Genomic DNA, 19877 nt, shown 5'->3' with positions numbered 1-19877 from the left:
AACCCAGTGATGAGGATCGTCAGCTAGGGCTCGGGGCTCTGTCAGCTGGTACTCGGGCCGGGTCCCCTCCCCATTTAAACCTGCCCCACACCCCTCTGAGGCCTCACCTGGGGGAAGAGAGGCCGCTCCTCCTTCACTTTCTTCACGCAGTCCGCCACCAGCCGCTTCATGGCCTTGGGGCAGTTCTTGTAGAGCTTGCTGAGGTCTGGCGAGGCATAACCTCGGCCCACCATGAAGATGATCTAGGAGAGAGAACGGTGAGTGGAGGGAGGGGACCCATAGGTTCACAGGCAGCCAGGGGCTAGGGCGCAGCGAGTCACCTGGTCGCGGTTGTTGATGTGGGAGTAGGGGAGCTCCCCCGTCATCAGCTCATATAGCACGATGCCGTAGGAGTAGACGTCAGACTGGAAGCTGAACGGGTTGTTGTCCTGCATGCGAATTACCTCTGGGGCCTGCAGGGACAGATCCATGCATCGCCTTGGGGTGGCCCCACAGATGCCAGTGCCAGATGGGGGCTAAACCCAGCTCAGGGTTTATATAGTCTGCCCAGCTGCCATGAGCGCACCAACTCCAACCTGACCTCTCCTCTCCTGCTTTCTCAGGGAGCACCATCTGCCAAGTGTGCCCAACTCACCATCCACAGCACAGAGCCAGTGGGCTGCTCCACCTGCTGAGAGCCGCTCCACCGTGACTTCACTGTCGCCAAACCAAAATCGCCAATTTTCACCGTTAGGCCTTCATGGAGAAATATGTCTCAATGCCTGTTAAGGACTCAAAAGAGTCGACCTAATTTGAAAAACTTCCCAAAGGTGCTTTTCACAATGACCTCTACCTCACCCTCGGCCAGCCTTCTCTGCCCCGCATCTGCTAGGCTTGGGAAGCTTTGAAAAGTACTTTCAACATCCCTTCTTCCAAGAGGCGGCTGGAAGCTGCCCCACTGCCATATCCCGATGGGGGGCCCTTGCCTCGTGAACCTTCCCGTGATAGGGGAGCCAAGCGCGCGCGCCCTGGCGGCTGCCCACACTTGGCACTCATGGGCCAGCAGAGACAGAATTCCTGCCTGAGTGCTAACGGCGGGCATTCACAAGTTTCCCACTTGGTGACCTCAAGGCAACTAACCACCTCCAAGGTAAAGAAGGCTGGCAGTACACATCTGACTGACCTGGCCCAGGAGTTCATGCCTACTTAAATCGGTGGTGTCTGATGTCATGGCGTAGTATTTTGCTGCCTAAAAACCCACCACTGAAAGGTGTTCCTTGCCTGAGACAAGTATACAAAACAGCCACACAGGCCACCTCCTGATCCTTCTCCACACACCTTCCTTGCCCCCTGCCCAGCAGCGCACTCCTTGCAGAGGGACGGGCATTACACGCCATGCCACTTAAGTGTGAAAAAACGCCTCAGCCATCCTGGAACATGTTAAGACTCAGGAATGCTTTGGAAACCACTGTGGCCTCTAAGGAAACTACTTCGGAACCTTCAAGGACAACATTCAGTAGTAATTTTGGAAATCTTGCTAGAGTAGCATACGGCTGCTTTCTCACCAGATACACAAACACAATGTCACAAACTAGAAATACAAAGACTACATAATAAACACAGGTCTGTTTCAAGTCCCAACACTTCAAATCATTGTTGCAGGAAAAAAACCTAGATAAGAAAGTCACGTTTCCTGGACAATGCCCCTCACACTGCCAGAGGCGGAGGCAGCCTGAGTCACCCAGAGGTCTGCTGCTCTAATGACCATCCTTTTCTGGTACTGGGAATTGAAATCAGGACCTTGTGCTTGCCAGGCAGGTGCTGTGTCACTGAGCTATATCCCCGGCCCTACGCACCAACCTTTTCACTTGCTTCTTCCTATTTTTTGCCTCTTTCCCTAAAAAGCTGACCCCGGCACTGAGTCCTCGTGGTTTGCTAAGTCTGAGCTGAGACATCCAGTGACGCAAACAGCGAAGGATACTGTTGGATTTCATGTCCCGGTGGATGATGTTCTTCGCGTGCAAGTAGCTGTGAAGGGAAATAAATCTATTAAAAACAGCCGGACGGAGGCAGTTTCAAATCATAGCTAAGGAATGAAGCCACCTATGGGCCTGGCTATGGTCCGCATCACCTCCAAAGGAGCCCACAGACAAATGTGCTGATGCTTTAAGCGTCAGTTTCACTCCAACCCAGTATCTACTGGCTGATGGGACAGGATGGTGCAGCCGGCCCCTATTTAGTGGCCAGGAAAAGAAGTTCAGACACATGCAGCTACCTGGACTTGGCCCCCAAACGCAAAGCCAAGGAAGAGAAGGCAGGGGCAGAGGACCAGGTGTTTTGTATCTCCTAGGATTCTGTTGATAGGGATGTACAAAACCAGAGACAGGAAGGAGAGGCCCAGGGGCTGGGGTGGGGAGGGACAGGGTGACACAGAATGCAGAGGTGTCTTTCTGGCTGACGTGAGAGCAGTGATACACACTGTACACATGTGGAGGATGGCAAGCTTTATGGTATGTGAATTACATCAATAAATTTTCTAAAAAAGTATTAGTCTATCGCTTAAAATGTACTACCCTGTGAATGCACCTGCCACAGGAATTCTGAGAGATCCAGGAAGGCAGGCACCCCTGAGCCATGGGCAGCTGGGCCAGAGGGGACCCTGCCAGGCACAGGCCAGAGGGCAGTGCGGAACCAAGGTGCTGAGGATGCCTGCAGGCCTTACCCGCCCGCAGGTAACTGAGCAGGGACCCTGCGAGGGTGTTCGGGGGCTTCTGGATGATTCCCAAGTGCAGCCTGGCCAGGGAGGACCTGGAACAGGTCCCAGTGCCTGTCCCTTGCCCACAGTCTCCTTGCTGGCCAACGTGTAGGCCATTTGGCATCATTCAGGACCGAAAGGCTCTTCCAGTCCCGGCTCCCACTTAAGGCCGGTTCAGTGCTCAGCCATTCACACTCACTCCATGCCCTGCGCTGTCTGTCGAGCGATGTCAATCAGCTGGAACATCTGGAACTTGGTCTCCTGGACATGCAGGTGTTTGTAAAGGCTGCTACCCTCACACCACTGGGTCACAATCGCCAGGTTGTCCTTCGTCATGTACCCCATAAAGAGCAGGATGTTCACATGCCGCGTTTTGCTAGGAAAGAGAAGAAAGGATGCTCAGGAAGTCTCCACTGTCCCACAGCCTGGACCCTTGTGTCCTCGCCACCACTGGCAGCAGCCCACACCCCAGCTCAAGCTCTCAGCCATAGTGTCACCATCCTCAGTGCCCGCCTTGTCCTTGTTCTGACCAGAGACATGGCTCTCCACGAACCACAGGACCCATCCCCTATGGACTCCTCCACCGGGACCAACCCACTCGTGCAGGGCAGAACTGTGACTTAGGGTATGATGCTCAAGTTTTAAAACCCAGAGTAAAGTAAAGGCTATAAAACATTCTGGGAGATAAAGGTAAAAATGAGACCTACTTCTCCCAATGTCAAAGTAAAACCCAGACATAGAGCTGGGCATGGAGTGCAGCATGCCTAGACAGGGGTCCATGTGACAAGAGCATGTCCACTTCTGATGTGGAAAACCTTCCCTGCCTTGGGGACAGCATGTGGCCACCTCAAGAGGCAGGACTCACCGCAGCACCGCCACCTCGTTCCTGAAGGCCTGGAACTGCTCTGGGGTTGGGTCCACCACCTTCAGGATCTTTACCGCCACATCTCCTGCGAACAAGACCACAGTCAGCACGCTTGGCCCAATGGGCTGAGGGGTGTTTCCAGGTAACCTGGTGTTGAGGAAGACACAGGGCATCACTTCTTCAGAGTCCACCCTTTATAAAAATGAAACAGACCTACAAATTTCCAAATGCGTGTGGCAGTCACTCCTGTGGCCTGAGGGGGTAAGGCCAATGCATGGTCCTAGACAGCCCAGCAAGCCAAGCAGAAACAAATCAAAGACATATACTGAAGTAAGCTGCCCCGCCTTCCACTCTACCAAAAGCACCCTCAGGATAAACAGCTACTGAGCCCGCCCCTGTGCACTCTCCCCTCCTCCTGGCTGTACTGCAGCATGAATGCCACTGGTTCTGCCTGTGGAGAGACACTTGCCCTTGGCCATGCAGCTGGCTATGCTGAACCCTGAGCCCCTCAGACCCACAGCGCACACCTGTGACACAGCCACCTGCGACTAGCTACCAGGTGCCGATGTGACTCAGAACCACCCTGCTTGGCCCTCCTTCATGTTCCAGATCTGTTACCAACGCAGTTACAGTGGTGGTTACCATGACATGACTCTCCATCAGGACCCTACAGGGACACTTGTGACAAGCGATTTACAAAGTCCAGGCCTTCCCAGGAGGCCAGCAGCAGTGAACACAGGGCTGGAGGGCAGGAGTGCTACTTGGGACACACAGGCACACCCACGGTGGAGAGATGGCACTGCCAGCCTGTGGCCCACAGGCCCACCTGTCCTCCTGGTTCTAAATGTCATGATAAATCTTTTAAAATAACAGTACACTATACTGTACAAGTAAGTTATATCCCCTACACAGCATGGCCCAAGTGGGACACAGAAGGGATGCACCCAAGTCACGACACATCCTTGCTCCAAAGCAGCCTCCGAAAGACTCTCACCAAACACCTGTATGCCTCAGCCCAGGGGTCACCCACTGTGCTCAGTCACCTCTGTCTAGGAAAGTGGGTCTGGCTGGGGATGCAGGGCCTCGCCCTCTGACAGACGCAAGGCAGGGGGCCCCTGTGGGAGGATGCAAAAGGGCTTCTGGGAGATGGGGTGCAAGGCAAAGCTGGTTCAGTGGAAGAGGACGCAGCAGGAAGAGGACAGGAGACCCCCTGGGGGGGACCTGGCCTGGGACTGGCATAGGACGGGGCAGCAAGCGTCTTGCAGCAGCCCAGATTAGAGGCAGGCCCAGGGGCTGACAGTGGAAATGGCAGGATAGGACAAACGCAGGAACCCTGAAGGGAAACCTGTCTGCACCACAGCCAAGCAAGGGGCAGGGCCAGGGACACGGCTGGTGGCTTGGGTCCCACAAGCACACAGCTTTCGCATGGAACACAGGGGGGTGTGCTCAACTTTGAACAGGGGGACAGACTGTGCAGTTTCTTACTAAAACCCCAGAGCTGTAATTCTGCAGGACAGCTGTTGCCTGGCTTATGTTTAAGTGACACCCATACAGCCTGCTGGGATGGATAAACAACCCTTACAGAGAAAGGGTTTCAACTCACAGAGAGAACGGCTTTCTACAAACACTGGAGGAGACAGATATCTTTGAATCCAACTTCAAACATCACGCACTCTATGCATACATCAAAACACTACATAGTATGACATTAATATGTACAATAGTTTTATGAATTAAAAATAAATTTTAAAAAGTGAACGTATTTCGAGATGAAACCACAGATGGAAGGCGAGTTGTGAGTGGCTATCTGCAGGAGCTTCGTGGGGAACACCGGCACAGTTTCTCAGGCACAGACCTTGGGAGTCTGAGGTTGAAAGTAAAGGTGGCCTCCACCTGCTGGGCTCCCGGGTCTTTCCACACCCACTCCCAGGTACCTGCTGATGGCTCATTCCTCTGGCCTTCTAAATATACTCTCAGGCAAGACAGACTGCATGGCAACACACTTTTCTTCTAGAATCATGCCAGCCCCCCGCCGTTGGCATGCCTCACCACTGGAAGGCATGCACTCACGAACCCCAGAAAGCACTGTGTAAGGTGTGAGAACGGAGATATTTATGGAGGGAGGGAGCTCACAGGGAATCAGCAAGTCAGACATCCCCATCTTCTCTTCAGAGCCAAGTCAGCGGCAAATGTGCTACAGATGGTCTGATTTGAGCTTTTTCTACTTTTTCTACCTTATACAAGTGTGAAAGCCAAGAGATCCTATAGGAACCTTCACAAAATTCTGAAGCTAGATGTTTCCCTGGGCTCATGCTACCCGTGCAATCCTCTTGTGATTCACAAAAAGAAGCTGCCAGATGCCCTCTGCAGCCCTGCACCCCAGGGTGAGCAAGGTGAGCAAGGGGTAGGGAGCAGGTGCTACATGATCTGCATTTCCAACCTGAGAAAAACTCATCCGGACTGAAGCCCCCTCTAGTGGAGGAACACTGTGAAAACAGGTTAAGATACCTTCCTAGTAATCACACTTTTAAATCAGATCTTTATATACCTCATTTATCCACCAGTATAGAAGGAACAGCTGGTCCCGTGCCATACATTTACATTTTTTACCCTTTTTTTAAAAAACCAGTACTGGAGGTTGAACCCAAGACTTTGTACATGATAGGCAAATGCTCACGACTGGGCAGGATCTCCAGGCCCATGCACCTACCTACCTATTTTGAGACACAGCCTAAGTTGCCTAGGCTGCACTTGAACCCACAATATTCTTGCCTCAGCAGCTATGATGATAGGTGTCCAGTTTTGACTTTTACACACCTTTTCTCCTGCTCTGCCCAGAGGGTTGCCTGCCCTTATTATAATAATGGGCGAAGTGCTTGACCAAAGGAAAATTAAAATTGAACATAATCTGAACTGCATCTGTTAGCTGTGAAGTAAGGCCTTTGAACTCCAGGATGAAAAAGACCACCTGCTCCTAACGGAAACACCAGACACAAAGCCCATGCTCCCTGCCTCCAGCTCCTAGCAACTTGTGACACAGCTATGAGCTCGGCCACAGACCTGCGCCCTTCCTGCATGTGTGGGGTGTCTCAAATACTCTGCAGCTGTGTCACTGCTCCGGGCAGCAGTATCTTAGACAAATGTTTGAAAAGAAAAGGAAGCATAAGAAGATTACAAACATTCAATCCTGTGCTGTTTAGGACCAAGATTTCTCAGATGATTGGCTGCAATGGCCACAAGCCCTCTCCACTCAAGACACAGAGGTTTCTGTTTTCTGCATCATCAATTTCAGTGCTCCTTTCCTGTAATGCTGTTAAACTTCCCTCCACTTTGCCCATTTACCTATAAAGACAGCCATCATGGCATCCAAAATAAAAACTGAGCCCACTCTCCAGACCTGTTTGCCTGCACACCATGCTCAGCAAGGTCCCTTCCAGTTCTGAGTTTCTAGAATTCATGCTCCCACCACCTGCAGAAGGTCCCATGAGCACAGTGAATTTAGTTTCCAACATGCGACTAGAATCCAATTCTTGTTCACCAGTTTCTAACTGTCCCAAGAACTTTATCATCCCAACTGAAGCACCCTGAGCCTACAAAGAATGCTGTAGCGTTTCACACAGATACCATCAAGGTTCATCCTCAGAGACAGCATGGTCCTCACAGAAGAGGGCTGCCGCAAGGCCTCTCTGGCCTGCACCTGTCTGTCCCAAGCCTGCAGCCCAAGGAGGCCTACACTTACCATGCCACTTGCCCTTATAGACAGTTCCAAAGGAGCCTGACCCGATGCGGGTGGACAGCATCACTTCACTGGCTTCTATTTCCCAGTAATAACTTGAATCTCTCTGTCCACGAGGCCTCTGGAATATGGGAAGACTGTTAAGCTCCAGGGGAGACAACGGTCTATTGACAGCCACGGCATCAAGCCAAAGGTCAATCCAACCCCACTCATCCCACATCTTTAAAGACAAAACACCATACCTCTCATTTTTGTCTCCCAGAAAATGCCATTTTAGTGCGGAGCACACTGGCAAGTTTCTTAAGCAAGCATGCCAAAAATGGTACTAAGCTTTATAACCTTGTTCATTAAGTATATTTTACTAGAGTCCCGTCCCAGAATGCTAAGAACATTCTAGCTTCAACAAAAGTGTGAATGGCAGGAGGGCCTGTGGGCCACACTCACAATTTTGTTCTTCTCCTGGGTGCCAGGTCCTGGAGCACGCTCTCTCTGTGCCGGCACAGGGGCTTTGGGCTGTGACCAGCCTGTTGGGCTCAGGTTGTTGGGGCTGCTGGACAGGGCTGACGGGGAGGCTTAATGGACAAGACAAACAGAGTCCACATGTGCATAAGCCCACAGGAGATACACAGCATAGAGAGAAAAGTCCATTACTGTTTGCTAAATGACTATGGAAAAGTACCTGATTCGCTGTGACTTCGAATTGCATCCTGAAAGAGAAAAGGAAAACTGGTCAAGCTCTGGGCTAGAAGGAAAGTAGTGCGGATGTGCAGCAGTCACGTGGACTATAAAAACTCCAGCACACAGAAAGTCTAATCCCATACACTAATCAGGTCTGCTGATTAACTTCACCAAATGCTGGAGGCCAATTTCTCCAAGACTGGTTTTTAACCATTAGGAGGCTTAACGTTAATCTTTCATATCCAATAGAAACTGCATTCTTTTTCACAGAAGAAACAACACACACAAAAGGCACCCTCCCTAGAAAGGCTGGCATATCACGGTCAGTGAGCCCCTTCCCAGGCTCCAAGTCTCAGGAGGGAGGCAGTGGCGTTCATGCCAAGCTCCCTCTTCCTGCACTGAGAGTTAACGGAAACCCAACTGGAAGTTGGAGTCGACCAGGATGCACACCATGACTGACGCTTCACTCATGATTAGAAGCACAGAAAGTGTGACAGATCATGAGTCCTCTGGTCCAGAACTTCTATTTACATATGAGAAAACAGGTGAGCAGGCCAGGAGCTGTGAGCAGGGCCCCAGAAACAACCAGATAGTATCATGCACTGGATGGGCCTCAGTCCGTGGCACCGTGGCCACTGCGTGCTGCAGTGTGTGACATTAGGCCACCGTGGAAACTCACTAGAAACTGTTCAGAGAACAGTTTAAACCTAGATCCTGATATCTTCCTTGGAATAGAATTTACAATCAAATAATATGAAATCCCATGCACTCTTACCCTCAAAAAGGGCATCCTTCTGGGAAGTCCTGTGCAGTTTGCTTTGTGTAACACTAGTGTAGAAGAAATGCTTGACTCACACAATTGGAGCTAGAATGACCTAGGCCACATCTTCACAAGAGAAAACTACCATGAACCACCTGTCCTCCTCCCTGCCTGCCTAGCATCCTCAGTGCTTAATAGTGAAGCCTAATTCTGCTTCCCAGTCCTGGCCAGCTCAGCACCCACCTCGCCTGCAAGGGAAGGTGAGAAGTGTAGGAATCTCTAGGATTTTAGGTATGGTAGGGTAACTGCTAGCAATAACCTGGATTTCAATAGAATATTTACCAGTGATAGCTTTATTAGCCAACTAGTCTGTTCTTTTAGTCAGTATAGAAAAACATTTTTATTAATCAGAATTGTATCTCCAAGTATACAAAGATTTTCTCCCTCCATGTCACAGTAATTTTCTTCCCTGTGTTCATTAAGTAGCTCATACTTTACCACACTGGAACTATATTTGGATAGGTTTATCCTAGAAGGAATTTTTTCTACGGTTCTGGAATCTATTAGCTTAGGAAAATTATAAATGCTTTGGAAAAAAGCAATAATGTCAAGTTAAAAATGCTAAATCATTCTGGGTGTAGTGGCACAGACCTGAAATCCCAGCTACTCAGGAGGCTGAGGCAGGAGGACTGCAATTTTAAGGCCAGCCTGGCAACTTAGCAAGATCCCATCTAGAAATATAAAAAGCACTGAGGTGTACGTAGCTCAGTGTTAGAGCACCACTGAGTTCAAATCCCAGTACTACCCAAAGAAAAGGGTTAAACCATATGTGATTTTTAAAAATAATAAGCACGACAGTTACTATATAATTAAGATATTCACTTTTAATGCTCCAAGTATTAATAGTGCTTATGTAGAAGCAAATCATATAACAGAAGGAAAACAGCCAGTTTATTACTGTATTATTACTGGGATCACAGCGACAGACCAGTAATCAAGTTCACAGCTTATCCAGGGCCCTGTGTAGGACAAATGTGACACTGCGATTGAAGGCCGAGCTGGATTACTGTCGCCCAAGGTGGCAGAGGTCCCTGAGTGTTTCTAAGGAATAATTCATGGTGCAGAACGGATACACTGATCACACTCCTGGGCTTTAGTGCAGAGACAGAATGCTGACATTTGAGTGAAAATTAAGTCATGACAGTCTTAGCAATCCTGTTAATAACAAGGAAACAAAGGCATGAAGAAGAAATACCTACTCTTCCCCTTACACAAAATCCTCTGGACCACGCCCTGGGAGAAGTATTCAGGCTGTTATTCTAGTCCAAAGCAATGAGAAATAAAGAAGAATAAAGAACAAAGGAAGTAGTTTAAATATATTCAGTTACTGTTAAAGATGAAGTAGAAAACAAACAGAACATACCAAAAAGCCAAAAAAAGAGAAAGTCAGTTTGAAAACTCTAGCTTTGGGCACTTCTATATCTGCTTACTTAACTCCAAGGTCCACTCTCATTTCTAAATGAGGTCATTTAAAAGTCTGCAGAATTTGTACCATCACTGCTTTCCTCCCCACACCCGAATAAAACTATTCTCTATGACTCTTACGAAGTGCCTCAGTGAAAAGCTATTCCAATCTGACATGCAAGAATAAGTTAAACTGTGAATACTTCTTCAGGAAGTTTTAGTTCTGTACTTGAATAATATACTAACTCCATTACTCTGCCAGTCTACAGATATTCTGAACAAAAATAAAAATATTTTAAGTCAAGGGGCCTGAGAAAATGCTGCAATATTCCTGATCAGATTTAAGACCCAAAACCTGGCCCAACCATCAGCCCCAGCTATGAACTGACTGACACGACTGCCACGCCGGGGCCCCTTACCTCAATCATCCTGCTGTCCACAGGCAGCGTTGTGCTGACCATGTGGACGTTAGGTGTGGACGTCGACCTCTGTCTCTGGGAGAGGGAACCTTCGGAGGAGGGGCTGGAGGAGTTGAAGGTGAAGGCGTGGGGTGTGGAATACCTGTGCTGGGAACTGGGCAAGGGGAAAAAAGAAGATCCCATGACTGGCACTTGAGCCAACCCACTGGCACAGTCTGTCAGCTGCCTGCACTTCACAAAAATACATGGGGACAAACCTTAGCTATAAAATGTCTCATTCTTTCAATCCATCGTTTAAAAAACTTCTCTTCCGTATCAGTGCTTCTGCATATAAACTGTTGTTTTTGCAGTGCTAGGGATTGAACTCAGGGCCTTATGCACACCAGGCAAGCACTTTACCACTAAGCTACATGACCCTACTACATACAAATTTTTGAAGATGAACATACTACTATATACTAATGTATGAGCTTGTAGTTCATATGAAAATAATACACATTTTCTTTCCAATAAATGAGCTCTACACAATACATGGAATTTTTACAGCATATTCTTGAAAGAATAGATTAAAGTCTGGAAAATACCACCTGCTAACCTAGCTGAAACCTGCCCAGTTTCATTTAGAGACCAAATCAGACAGTGGTAAAGAAGTTCTGGAGTAGATGGTTAGACCTGATGAATGCCTCTACAAAAAAAGCCTGCATTTACCTACGATACATGCTCTTCCCTAAACCAGCACACAAAGGGAATTACTGTCAACTCAGCCCTAGATCCAAAATATCTAGCTGTGAATAAATCACTAGCGTCTTTCAGCCAATGTGAAGACCACCCCTCTACCAGCCAATCTGGGAACACACATAAAGGCAGAATGTCTAGGGCTGGGACATAGTTCATTGGTGATGTTTGCTTGCCAGGGTTCAACCCCCAGCACTGCCAAGCAAGACACAACAGTGCAGCTGGGGTGAAGCTCAATGGGAGGCACCTGCCTACATGCATGAAGCTCTGGCCTTCAGCCCCAGCACAAAGCAAGTAGGACATTTCCATTACCTGCTGTAAAGAATGATAAGAAGCTAGTTTTTATAAGGAAAACGGTTCTACCACCTTAAAAAGTCACCTTTCCGGGGCTGGGGATTTAGCTCAGCGGCAAAAGCGCCTGCCTGGCAAGTGCAAGGTCGTGAGTTCGGTTCCCGGTACCGGAGAAAAACCAAAAAAAAAAAAAAAAAAAAAAACAACAAAACAAAAAGTCACCTTTCCAACTAATCCTATATGTATGCCTTCAGAAACCTAGTTTCCTCTAATCTTCAGAGGCAAGCACAATATTCTGGTATAATGTGCTTTTCAAATTATCAAAAAATTAAAGTCATACACAAGTATGTATCATTTCAATACAAATTCCTTGTGGGTTTTTGTCTGTTTTGAGACAGGGTCTCACTATGTAGTTCAGGCTAGCCTCAAACTCAAGCTCACTGCCTCAGCCTCCCAAGCGCTGGGATTACAGGCATGCACCACCATGCCTGGCAAATTCCTTATTCTAAGATAATGCTGTCTTTAATTTCTCCAGTAGTTTCACAATAGCTATTAAATGTTACCTAATGACATACACATTAAAGACAGGTACTTCTGACAAAGATGTAGACATCATTGTAGGTTCTAAACTCGTGTAACACCGAGCAAAATGTGAACTCAAAGTGTAATTTGTTAAATATATTGTGGTAACAGAAGGGATGCAAGTTCAAGTCACTTTCCAGAATATAAGAACTACAGGGCCACGAAGAGACACTTTCACATCTGGCTGCGATGCACAAGCAGCAGCACCCGACAGAGGAGGGAACGCAAGCAGCCCTTGCCTTCCGCATTCGGGCTTCCGACCCCAGACCCCTGCCCAACACGGCTTTCCACAAGAAAGGCTCCGGGTCACAAGTTACCTAACAGGCATCCGGGAAACAGACTCTCGCATCCGACGCATGGTCAGAGAAGGTAGTGCTGGGACCCCACTTTCACCAATAGTGGAATTTGGAAACAACCTAAGAGAAATCAGGGAAAGACTGGATTACAGACACGGAGGAACCTCAGGAAGGCCCAGCTCCCTGCCCGCTGCCAGCTATGAGCCGCGCTTTCCCCACGCACGTCTCCCCCACCGCTCCGGCCACCTAGAGGAAGAGGGCCGCCCACCCAGTTCTCAGGCGTGTGAACTAAGGCTCCAGTATGTCACAGGTAAGGACACCTGGGCATGGCACAGGTAAGGACAAAACTGGCGTGGCAATGTGAGCCTGGACTCCAAGCTTGTGCCCTCTGTGCTACTCACACTCAGCCAACACCAACTGCCACGCAAGTGAAAAGGGCGTTCCTGGTGTGGACTAAGGCAATGCTCCCCTGGTGTCTGTGGTACTCTCGGCAAAAGATGAAACTTCAACACTTCACAGTAAGTTTTTAAAAGGCATTTTGAAACATGTACTGTAACTAAATTAGTGTGATTATTTATTTAATAAAATTAACTATTTTGTCTGTATAAGATACAGTTTGGTACCTGGTATGGCCTCTGATAAAAGTATGGGTCTTCCAAAACTTTACATTCAAACACATTCAAGCCCAAATGACATCATCTCCAGTTTGAGATGAAGAAAACAGCACTATGGTGTGCGCTTCTGTGCAAGCATACATGTGTGCACTAGGGACTGAAAAATCAAGTACACCATCCCACTGAACTACACCCTTTACCCTTTCAAAAATTCTTTTGTTTTTGTTTTTTTTGGTTTTTGTTTTTTTCCGGTACCGGGAACCGAACTCATGACCTTGCGCTTTCCAGGCAGGCTCTGTGCCGCAGAGCTAAATCCCCAGCTCCTCAAAAATTATTTTGAAACAGGCCTTACTAAGTCATTCAGTTGTCTAGGCGATGCTCCAGCAAGTCACTCTCCTGCCTCAGCCTCCTAGAATGCTGGGATTACAGGTATGTTCCACCATGCCTAGCCCAAACATGCTTTCTACTCTTTCTGAATATCATAAGGCCCGTTCAGCATATTCAACAAAATGAAGAACAGAGTCTACTGTCTGCCTGGCAGCTGTCACTAGCATTAGAAAAGGTGAAAAACCTTTTAGCTTTTACGCCTCTTTGCATCACAGTGTGCCAACATCAACTGGACAGATGATGGCTTAGAGTACCACACTAAACTAGTTACTTTCAAAACTATCATGCTGCTTATGAAGGTGGTTTCCAGGTCACAAAGGCATCTACACACCCCATCCCTCCATTTGGGGATGTCTTACAAGAGCTGTCTGATGTTACTCCAGTCCACACACATGGTAGGGACTTTGGTGCTACAGTGCTCATGAAATTTGTAGCCACAAGTCTGACATCGAAACCCGTTTAGCAGGAACTTCTGACAGATGTCACAGAAGGCAAGCTTCAGGAACGTCTTCCGAGCCTGTAACAAGAACACAGGGTTAAGCTGTGCTAAGGAAAGATGATCCAGAATAGTTAAATTTCTCTGGGGTCTCCAAGTGTTCACACAAATGAAGAGTCATGCTTCCCAAGTCTATACAATTCATAACCAAACATTAAGTATACTTTTGACTAATGGAATATAAACAGCACAACTACGGCTTTAAATAATCCAACAATCTACATCCTTATTACCTCACCTCTCAGAAGTTCCCATCACACAAAGCAAGGCCCTTAACACACCATGAAACAAGAAGAGATCTGCAACTTACAAAGTTGTGTGTTGTGAGGGGAACATGATCCAGGAAATCTACTTGAAGTTCTTCTCCAATCAAAGAGGCAGCATCAGTATTCCAATCTAAACGTGCTTTTTTACTACAGAGGATTTAAAAAAGCATAACATAAAAGAGCAATGCTGGAACAAATTGACAGTCGAACATGAATAACGTAGCTACCTTTTACTGTGTATTATCTAAACACAATTTATGTCCAAACAGCATTCACATATGTAATTCCTACAGCAAACCTTTAAAGTAGATATTATTACCCCATCTCACAAATGAAAAATCTGGGGCTCTAAGGAGATAAAAAAAAGGGCTTACATTGAAATCTATGTTTGTTAGACTCTAAAGCTTGTGCTCTTAGAATAAAGTTTTCTTTAAACATAAAAAGTAACAATTTAATGGTACAGTACATACATATTAAAGACTTTGTGACATTAAAACCCTATAAAAAACCTCAAACCCTGTGAAAGGGGTTATAAATATTACTACAGTGCCAAAAATAGATAAGAACCACAACTGTACTTCACCATTAATAGCAAACTCAGATCTGTAATTGTCTGCAGAGTCTATAAAAACAAGGGAGACTTAACTGTCTTAAAATTTCCTGAGACAAAAAAGAAATTTTTTACTGAGACCACTCTTGGGGAACTCAAGAGTAAGAAAGACAGAAAAATGTCTCCCTTTAAGTACAAATGAATGCCCAGCTCCCTTCTCCTGTCTTTTCTCCTGCCCAGCCACTTCCTGAAGACAGGATGCACTCCGTTAAGGAGAGAATAACGCAGATCTAGCACTTCCACACCTCTCCTGTCACCTACCAGACAACCTATCCTGGTGGTTTTTCCTGTTACCCCCAGTAAGTACCCCACCCCTTAATGTAATTCCTCGCACAAAGTATGGGACACTTCATGTCCTGTCCTGTCCTGTCCTGCCCTATCGTTATGAAGAGAGGGAGGAGAGACCCCACTTCCTCATCAGGCTCTCGGAATTATCTGTCCTAGACAGAATGTAGGGTACTTCCAAATCACTGTAACTCTGGAGAAGAGCAAATAAGCCCTCACTGTCTCGGAGCCTCTCTGGTTCTTAAGGAGCACTGTGGGCTGGCTGGAGAGGCATGGACATAGTTAAACTCACCCTCTGAGCAGACTCATGCCCCAGGCTATTCTCTTAGACCGGGCTCCCCAAACCATAAAGACAGAGCTGAAGAGGAGGCAACAGTGGTGCTGCACTCCACAGGAAGGCAAAGTTGAAATAACCTTCTGTAAAGGTCTTCCTGTATTGGGAGAAGCATACTAGATAATTATGGACAGCTCTCCTGCTATGGGGGATTACTCCTAACCCTGAGCTGCTATCCTGCAACTACCATCAGGAATCAGCCAAGTCTTCCCCAAAGCAGAAATTCTCCTGCATCCATCTTTTAGCTCCATGCTGTCAAACAGGAAGGATTCAATACACATGAAAGTGAATAAAAACAAGTGAGAGGGGCTAGAGATGGTGCTCAGAGGTAAACCATGTGCCTAGCATGCATAAGGCCCTGGGTTCAATCTCCAGTAGCCCCACCAAAAAAGGGAGTAAATGGCAGGAGCTGATCGCCTGGGGGTAGCTTTCTTTACCTATAAATAGCAATTACCCACTCCATGTAATGCCTTACAACTAACACAAAAAACAATCTTTATTGTTGAGAAACCTACATTCTAACATTCCTGTTTCCATCCATAGAAATATCATCAACATCCACCATGTATTTTATTTTTCAAGGGAATTTCCAAGGAACAGGATAACTGCAAGTTCTTAATACCATATTTTTCTGAATTGTCTCTTTACAAAGATATATGAATATACGATATTCTATGGCAGTAATGGCGAAGCTATGGCACACATGTTAAGACAAAAGATGTTAATGTAAAGCTGGTTTTTTCTGGGCTAAAACCACAGTATTCAGGCTTTAGCTGACTACTGTGGAGTGTTGGCACTCTGTGATAAAGAAGTGGGTTTGGGGTTGCAGTTTGTCACTTGGTCTCCAAAAGGTTCGCCATCACTGTTCTGTAGGAAGCTAGCAAAATTATTTGAATGGAATCCTCATCCTGAATAATGAGCTCTTACCCTTTGTGTTCGTGGAGAAGTCTGAACACTGCACAGCACTCTGGTTGCAGGCCCCTCACCTTGAGTGCTTTCATAAGGCAGTCGTGCAAGCTCATCCCATTCCGCACGTTGACCTACAACCAAAGGCCACCTTCAGGACTCACACAGGCCACAGCACCAGTTAGTGGGAGCACAGGAATAAACACATCAGGCTGAGAGGTATTTGGAGAAGATTTATGACAGCATCACATGTAGTGTTACACATGCATGTGCACAAGCACACAAGAACACCCTGAATGTCCAATAACAGGTGCGTGCTTGAATGAAATATAAACAGCCAGCCATATAATGGCACACTGTGCAGCTACTGTACTATACTACTAGGATTACCTGGAGGGAGGAAAGTCCATGAAATAGTCACTGGGGGGGAAATACTGTTCAAAATAATAAAAGGGGCAGGATTAATTCATGGGAAGTGTGGAAAGATGTGCCCCCAGCTATTAACACATGAGAGCACAGCCGGAAGGGGACAGTGAGATCCCTCGAATTTACCTCTAATTTGCTTAACTCATCAATGTGTGTGCAAGATGACAGCAGTACAGGAAGAAAGGGAGACAAGTCAGTACGGTCCATAACAAACATGACATGAGTTCCGTGAGTTAAAAACGCCTATTTTCAGACAAGTGTGGTGGTACATTCCTGTAACACAGCACTCGGGAAGCTGAGACAGGAGAATTGCTGAGTTGAGGTCACCCTGGACTACAAAGTGAGTTCAAGGTATGGCTGAACTACAAAGCAGACTCTGTCTTTAAAAAAAAAGAAAAAAAGCCTATTTTCAATAGGCTGGTATTCTATTAATGGCAGCTGTATGAAAGTTTCAACTGAAGTCTTTCAAAGTTTAGATAAAAGCTCTCTATACTTTGTTTGCAAAGCTAAGAAAGTTAATCTTAAATGATGCACCTACAGTGAGCACAACCAGCAAGAGCAGAGTTAGATGTGCAGTGCTGAGCCCACAGCACAGTTCCTCCTCCTGCTCTAAATATCCCCAGCTACCAAAAGTCAAGCCAGCCCCCGCAGAACAGCACAAAGGTGCTGGGCCTGCCCAGTTACCAGGCTCCAGTATGGGCCACCACATTAGGAGGCAAAGCAGCGACAATGAGATTTGGAGAGACCGGAGGGAAAGTGCATCAAGTAATTGAAAGCATTGGCAAGGGCCAATGTAAGGTTCCATAAGGCCTTATTTTGCTACTTATCTGCCCAGTAATCAATATCTGAACCACAGAGATGGCTCCACATTAAGAGCACAGTACAGAAAAACCTGACTTTGTAGAAGAGAATTTATATTCAGGGAAGAACATTCTCCTGAAGGATCAAATCTGGAATGAAATAAAAGATTTTTTCCAAACTACAAAGCTCCTCTGGAGATAAGGATAGCTTCCTTGCTCCAGAGGGCGTACTCTCTCCCTCAGCTATGTGGGAGAGGAACAGCTGTGGAAAACAATGCGGAGGGACTATCTGACTCTTCAAGCAGGTATCACATGAACCCTGTAAAGAACTTGACAGTTTAGCCGGGCGTGGTGGCCCACGCCTGTAATCCCAGCACTCAGGAGGCTGAGGCAGGAGGATCGCTGCGAGTTCGGGACCAGCCTGGGTTACAAAGTGAGCTCAAGGCCAGCCTGAACTGCATAGCGAGACCCTGTCTCAAAAAAAGATTTAAAAAAAAAAAAAAAGAACTTGAGAGCTCGTAAGGCCAGGGTTACCCAATATTATCACCTATATAAATACATTACCAATTTTTTTTCCCCCCCCTCCGGTACCAGGAACCGAACTCATGACCTTGCGCTTGCCAGGCAGGCGCTTTTGCCGCTGAGCTAAATCCCCAGCCCCACATTACCAATTTTTTTAAATGGTATTTTTTTTAAGTAACATTCTTTGAAGTTTCTTGTACCTACCAAAAAAATTCAGACAAGCGTATCGAGATTTGTGTCAAAATAATTACAAAGGAAAGTGTAAAAACACAGACTAAACAAGTGCCACCATTAGCTAAGTGTCAACTGGATGATGGGTATAACCGATATTCTAATCTACTATCCTGTGTATTTTTAAATGAAAGCTTTCTTGAAGCAGTGACAGCCTCAGAAAAGTTCCATTAACTTCCAAAAAGTGAGAACCGCTGATCTGAAGCATGAAGACGAGATATGGAGACCAAGCAGCATGGCAGAGATAACACTGGGCAGCAGTGCTCTGGGTGCATGTGGTCAGGCTCCACCTCACAAGTCCTAGCCCACGGCTCTAGTCACGAGGACACCCCCTTGCACCGGTGGAAGGGTCCAAGAGCAGCCTATGGAAACACCTTCCCAGCGTAACCAAGGACCTGGACTTAATTATTTTAGAATGAAGCCTAGGAATCTGCATTTAACTTGCTGGTCAGATGATTATAAATGCCATTCTAGTCACTCATTTATGCAGTACTAATGAGGAGAAGCAGTGGCTGCAGGTCAAAGAGGCAGACATATTGAAAAAAATTATAAACATGAATTATTAGTTTGAGGCCAGCCTGGGCTACAAAGTGAATTCAAGGCTAGCCTGAACTGCACAGTGAAACCCTGTCTCAAAAAAAAAAAAGTGAATTATTACTTCTAACATTATTAAAATAAGGTACCCCTCAAAAAAAATCAGGCACTTATCCTTTGCTTCTTCTCTTTACTACACACACACACAACCCACCATACACAATGACTTCCTCAGATCATTTCAGGAGCCACTGAGAGTAGAAGAAACCACCTGGGTAAGAGACCAAGGATGCCCAGCAGGTGGCTCCTCCACCCTCTGAAGGTGGCGCTCTCTGAGGTGGCCTGAGAGGGGAGAGCCTGACCTTCTCTGCCAGAACCTTGGCACAAGCTACAGAAGCCAAGCCTCTACATCACTAGTTCTCAACCTGAAAGCCATCAAGGGCTGTACTGCTGACCAAAACAGCTATGAAATAATCACAGCTGCCACTGCCCTGAGTCTGAGCTGCATTTGATAAGGTCAGGACACAGAGGTGCAAAATACTGTGTAACTTTTCTAGATAACTCAGCTGAGAAAAGGCAGCAAGGGGTCTCAAAGTGGGCCAGGTTCTATGGGTCCACACACCTAAACTGGCAGTAAATGATTATGAAGAAGACAATAAGAGCCAAGGGAAATGACACATGGTCTTCAGACTCCCGTAACATTCACAATCCTTGTCTGACCTCCCAGTGTAAGGTCAGAAAGAAAATTAATAGAAAACAGTAGGCAAGCCTGGCATGGTGGCACATGCCTGTCGTTCCAGCACAGGAACAACTGAGGCAGGAGGATCACTGTGAGTTTGACACCAGTGTGGGCTACATAGTGAATTCAAGGCCAGCTTGAACTACAAAGAAGACCTTGTCTCAAAA

At 46.8% G+C, this 19877-nt stretch overlaps 1 protein-coding gene across 5 annotated transcripts in view; it reads right to left on the bottom strand.

Annotated features, from left to right (window-relative positions):
- Positions 1-19877, bottom strand: part of Raf1 (Raf-1 proto-oncogene, serine/threonine kinase) — a 68768-nt gene that overhangs the window by 862 nt on the left and 48029 nt on the right. For 4 of the 5 annotated variants that reach the window (XM_005387108.2, XM_013515404.1, XM_013515405.1 and 1 more), the window contains exons 3-17: positions 16480-16592; positions 14368-14470; positions 13921-14078; positions 12582-12680; positions 10657-10810; positions 10033-10092; positions 8015-8042; positions 7780-7907; positions 7339-7456; positions 3600-3684; positions 2934-3110; positions 1961-2007; positions 635-753; positions 321-452; positions 108-242 (exon numbers count right to left, since the gene is read on the bottom strand). In XM_005387108.2, the coding sequence (XP_005387165.1) occupies positions 108-242; positions 321-452; positions 635-753; positions 1961-2007; positions 2934-3110; positions 3600-3684; positions 7339-7456; positions 7780-7907; positions 8015-8042; positions 10033-10092; positions 10657-10810; positions 12582-12680; positions 13921-14078; positions 14368-14470; positions 16480-16592 (1656 nt within the window). The remainder of the gene's footprint in view (positions 1-107; positions 243-320; positions 453-634; positions 754-1960; positions 2008-2933; positions 3111-3599; positions 3685-7338; positions 7457-7779; positions 7908-8014; positions 8043-10032; positions 10093-10656; positions 10811-12581; positions 12681-13920; positions 14079-14367; positions 14471-16479; positions 16593-19877) is intronic. The other variant, XM_005387109.2, reaches the window with a different exon arrangement.

This window comes from Chinchilla lanigera, unplaced genomic scaffold (assembly GCF_000276665.1).
Source record: "Chinchilla lanigera isolate Chin_1 unplaced genomic scaffold, ChiLan1.0 scaffold00028, whole genome shotgun sequence".
NCBI classification, from domain to species: domain Eukaryota; kingdom Metazoa; phylum Chordata; class Mammalia; order Rodentia; family Chinchillidae; genus Chinchilla; species Chinchilla lanigera.
This window is presented reverse-complemented; position numbering and strand designations above follow the sequence as displayed.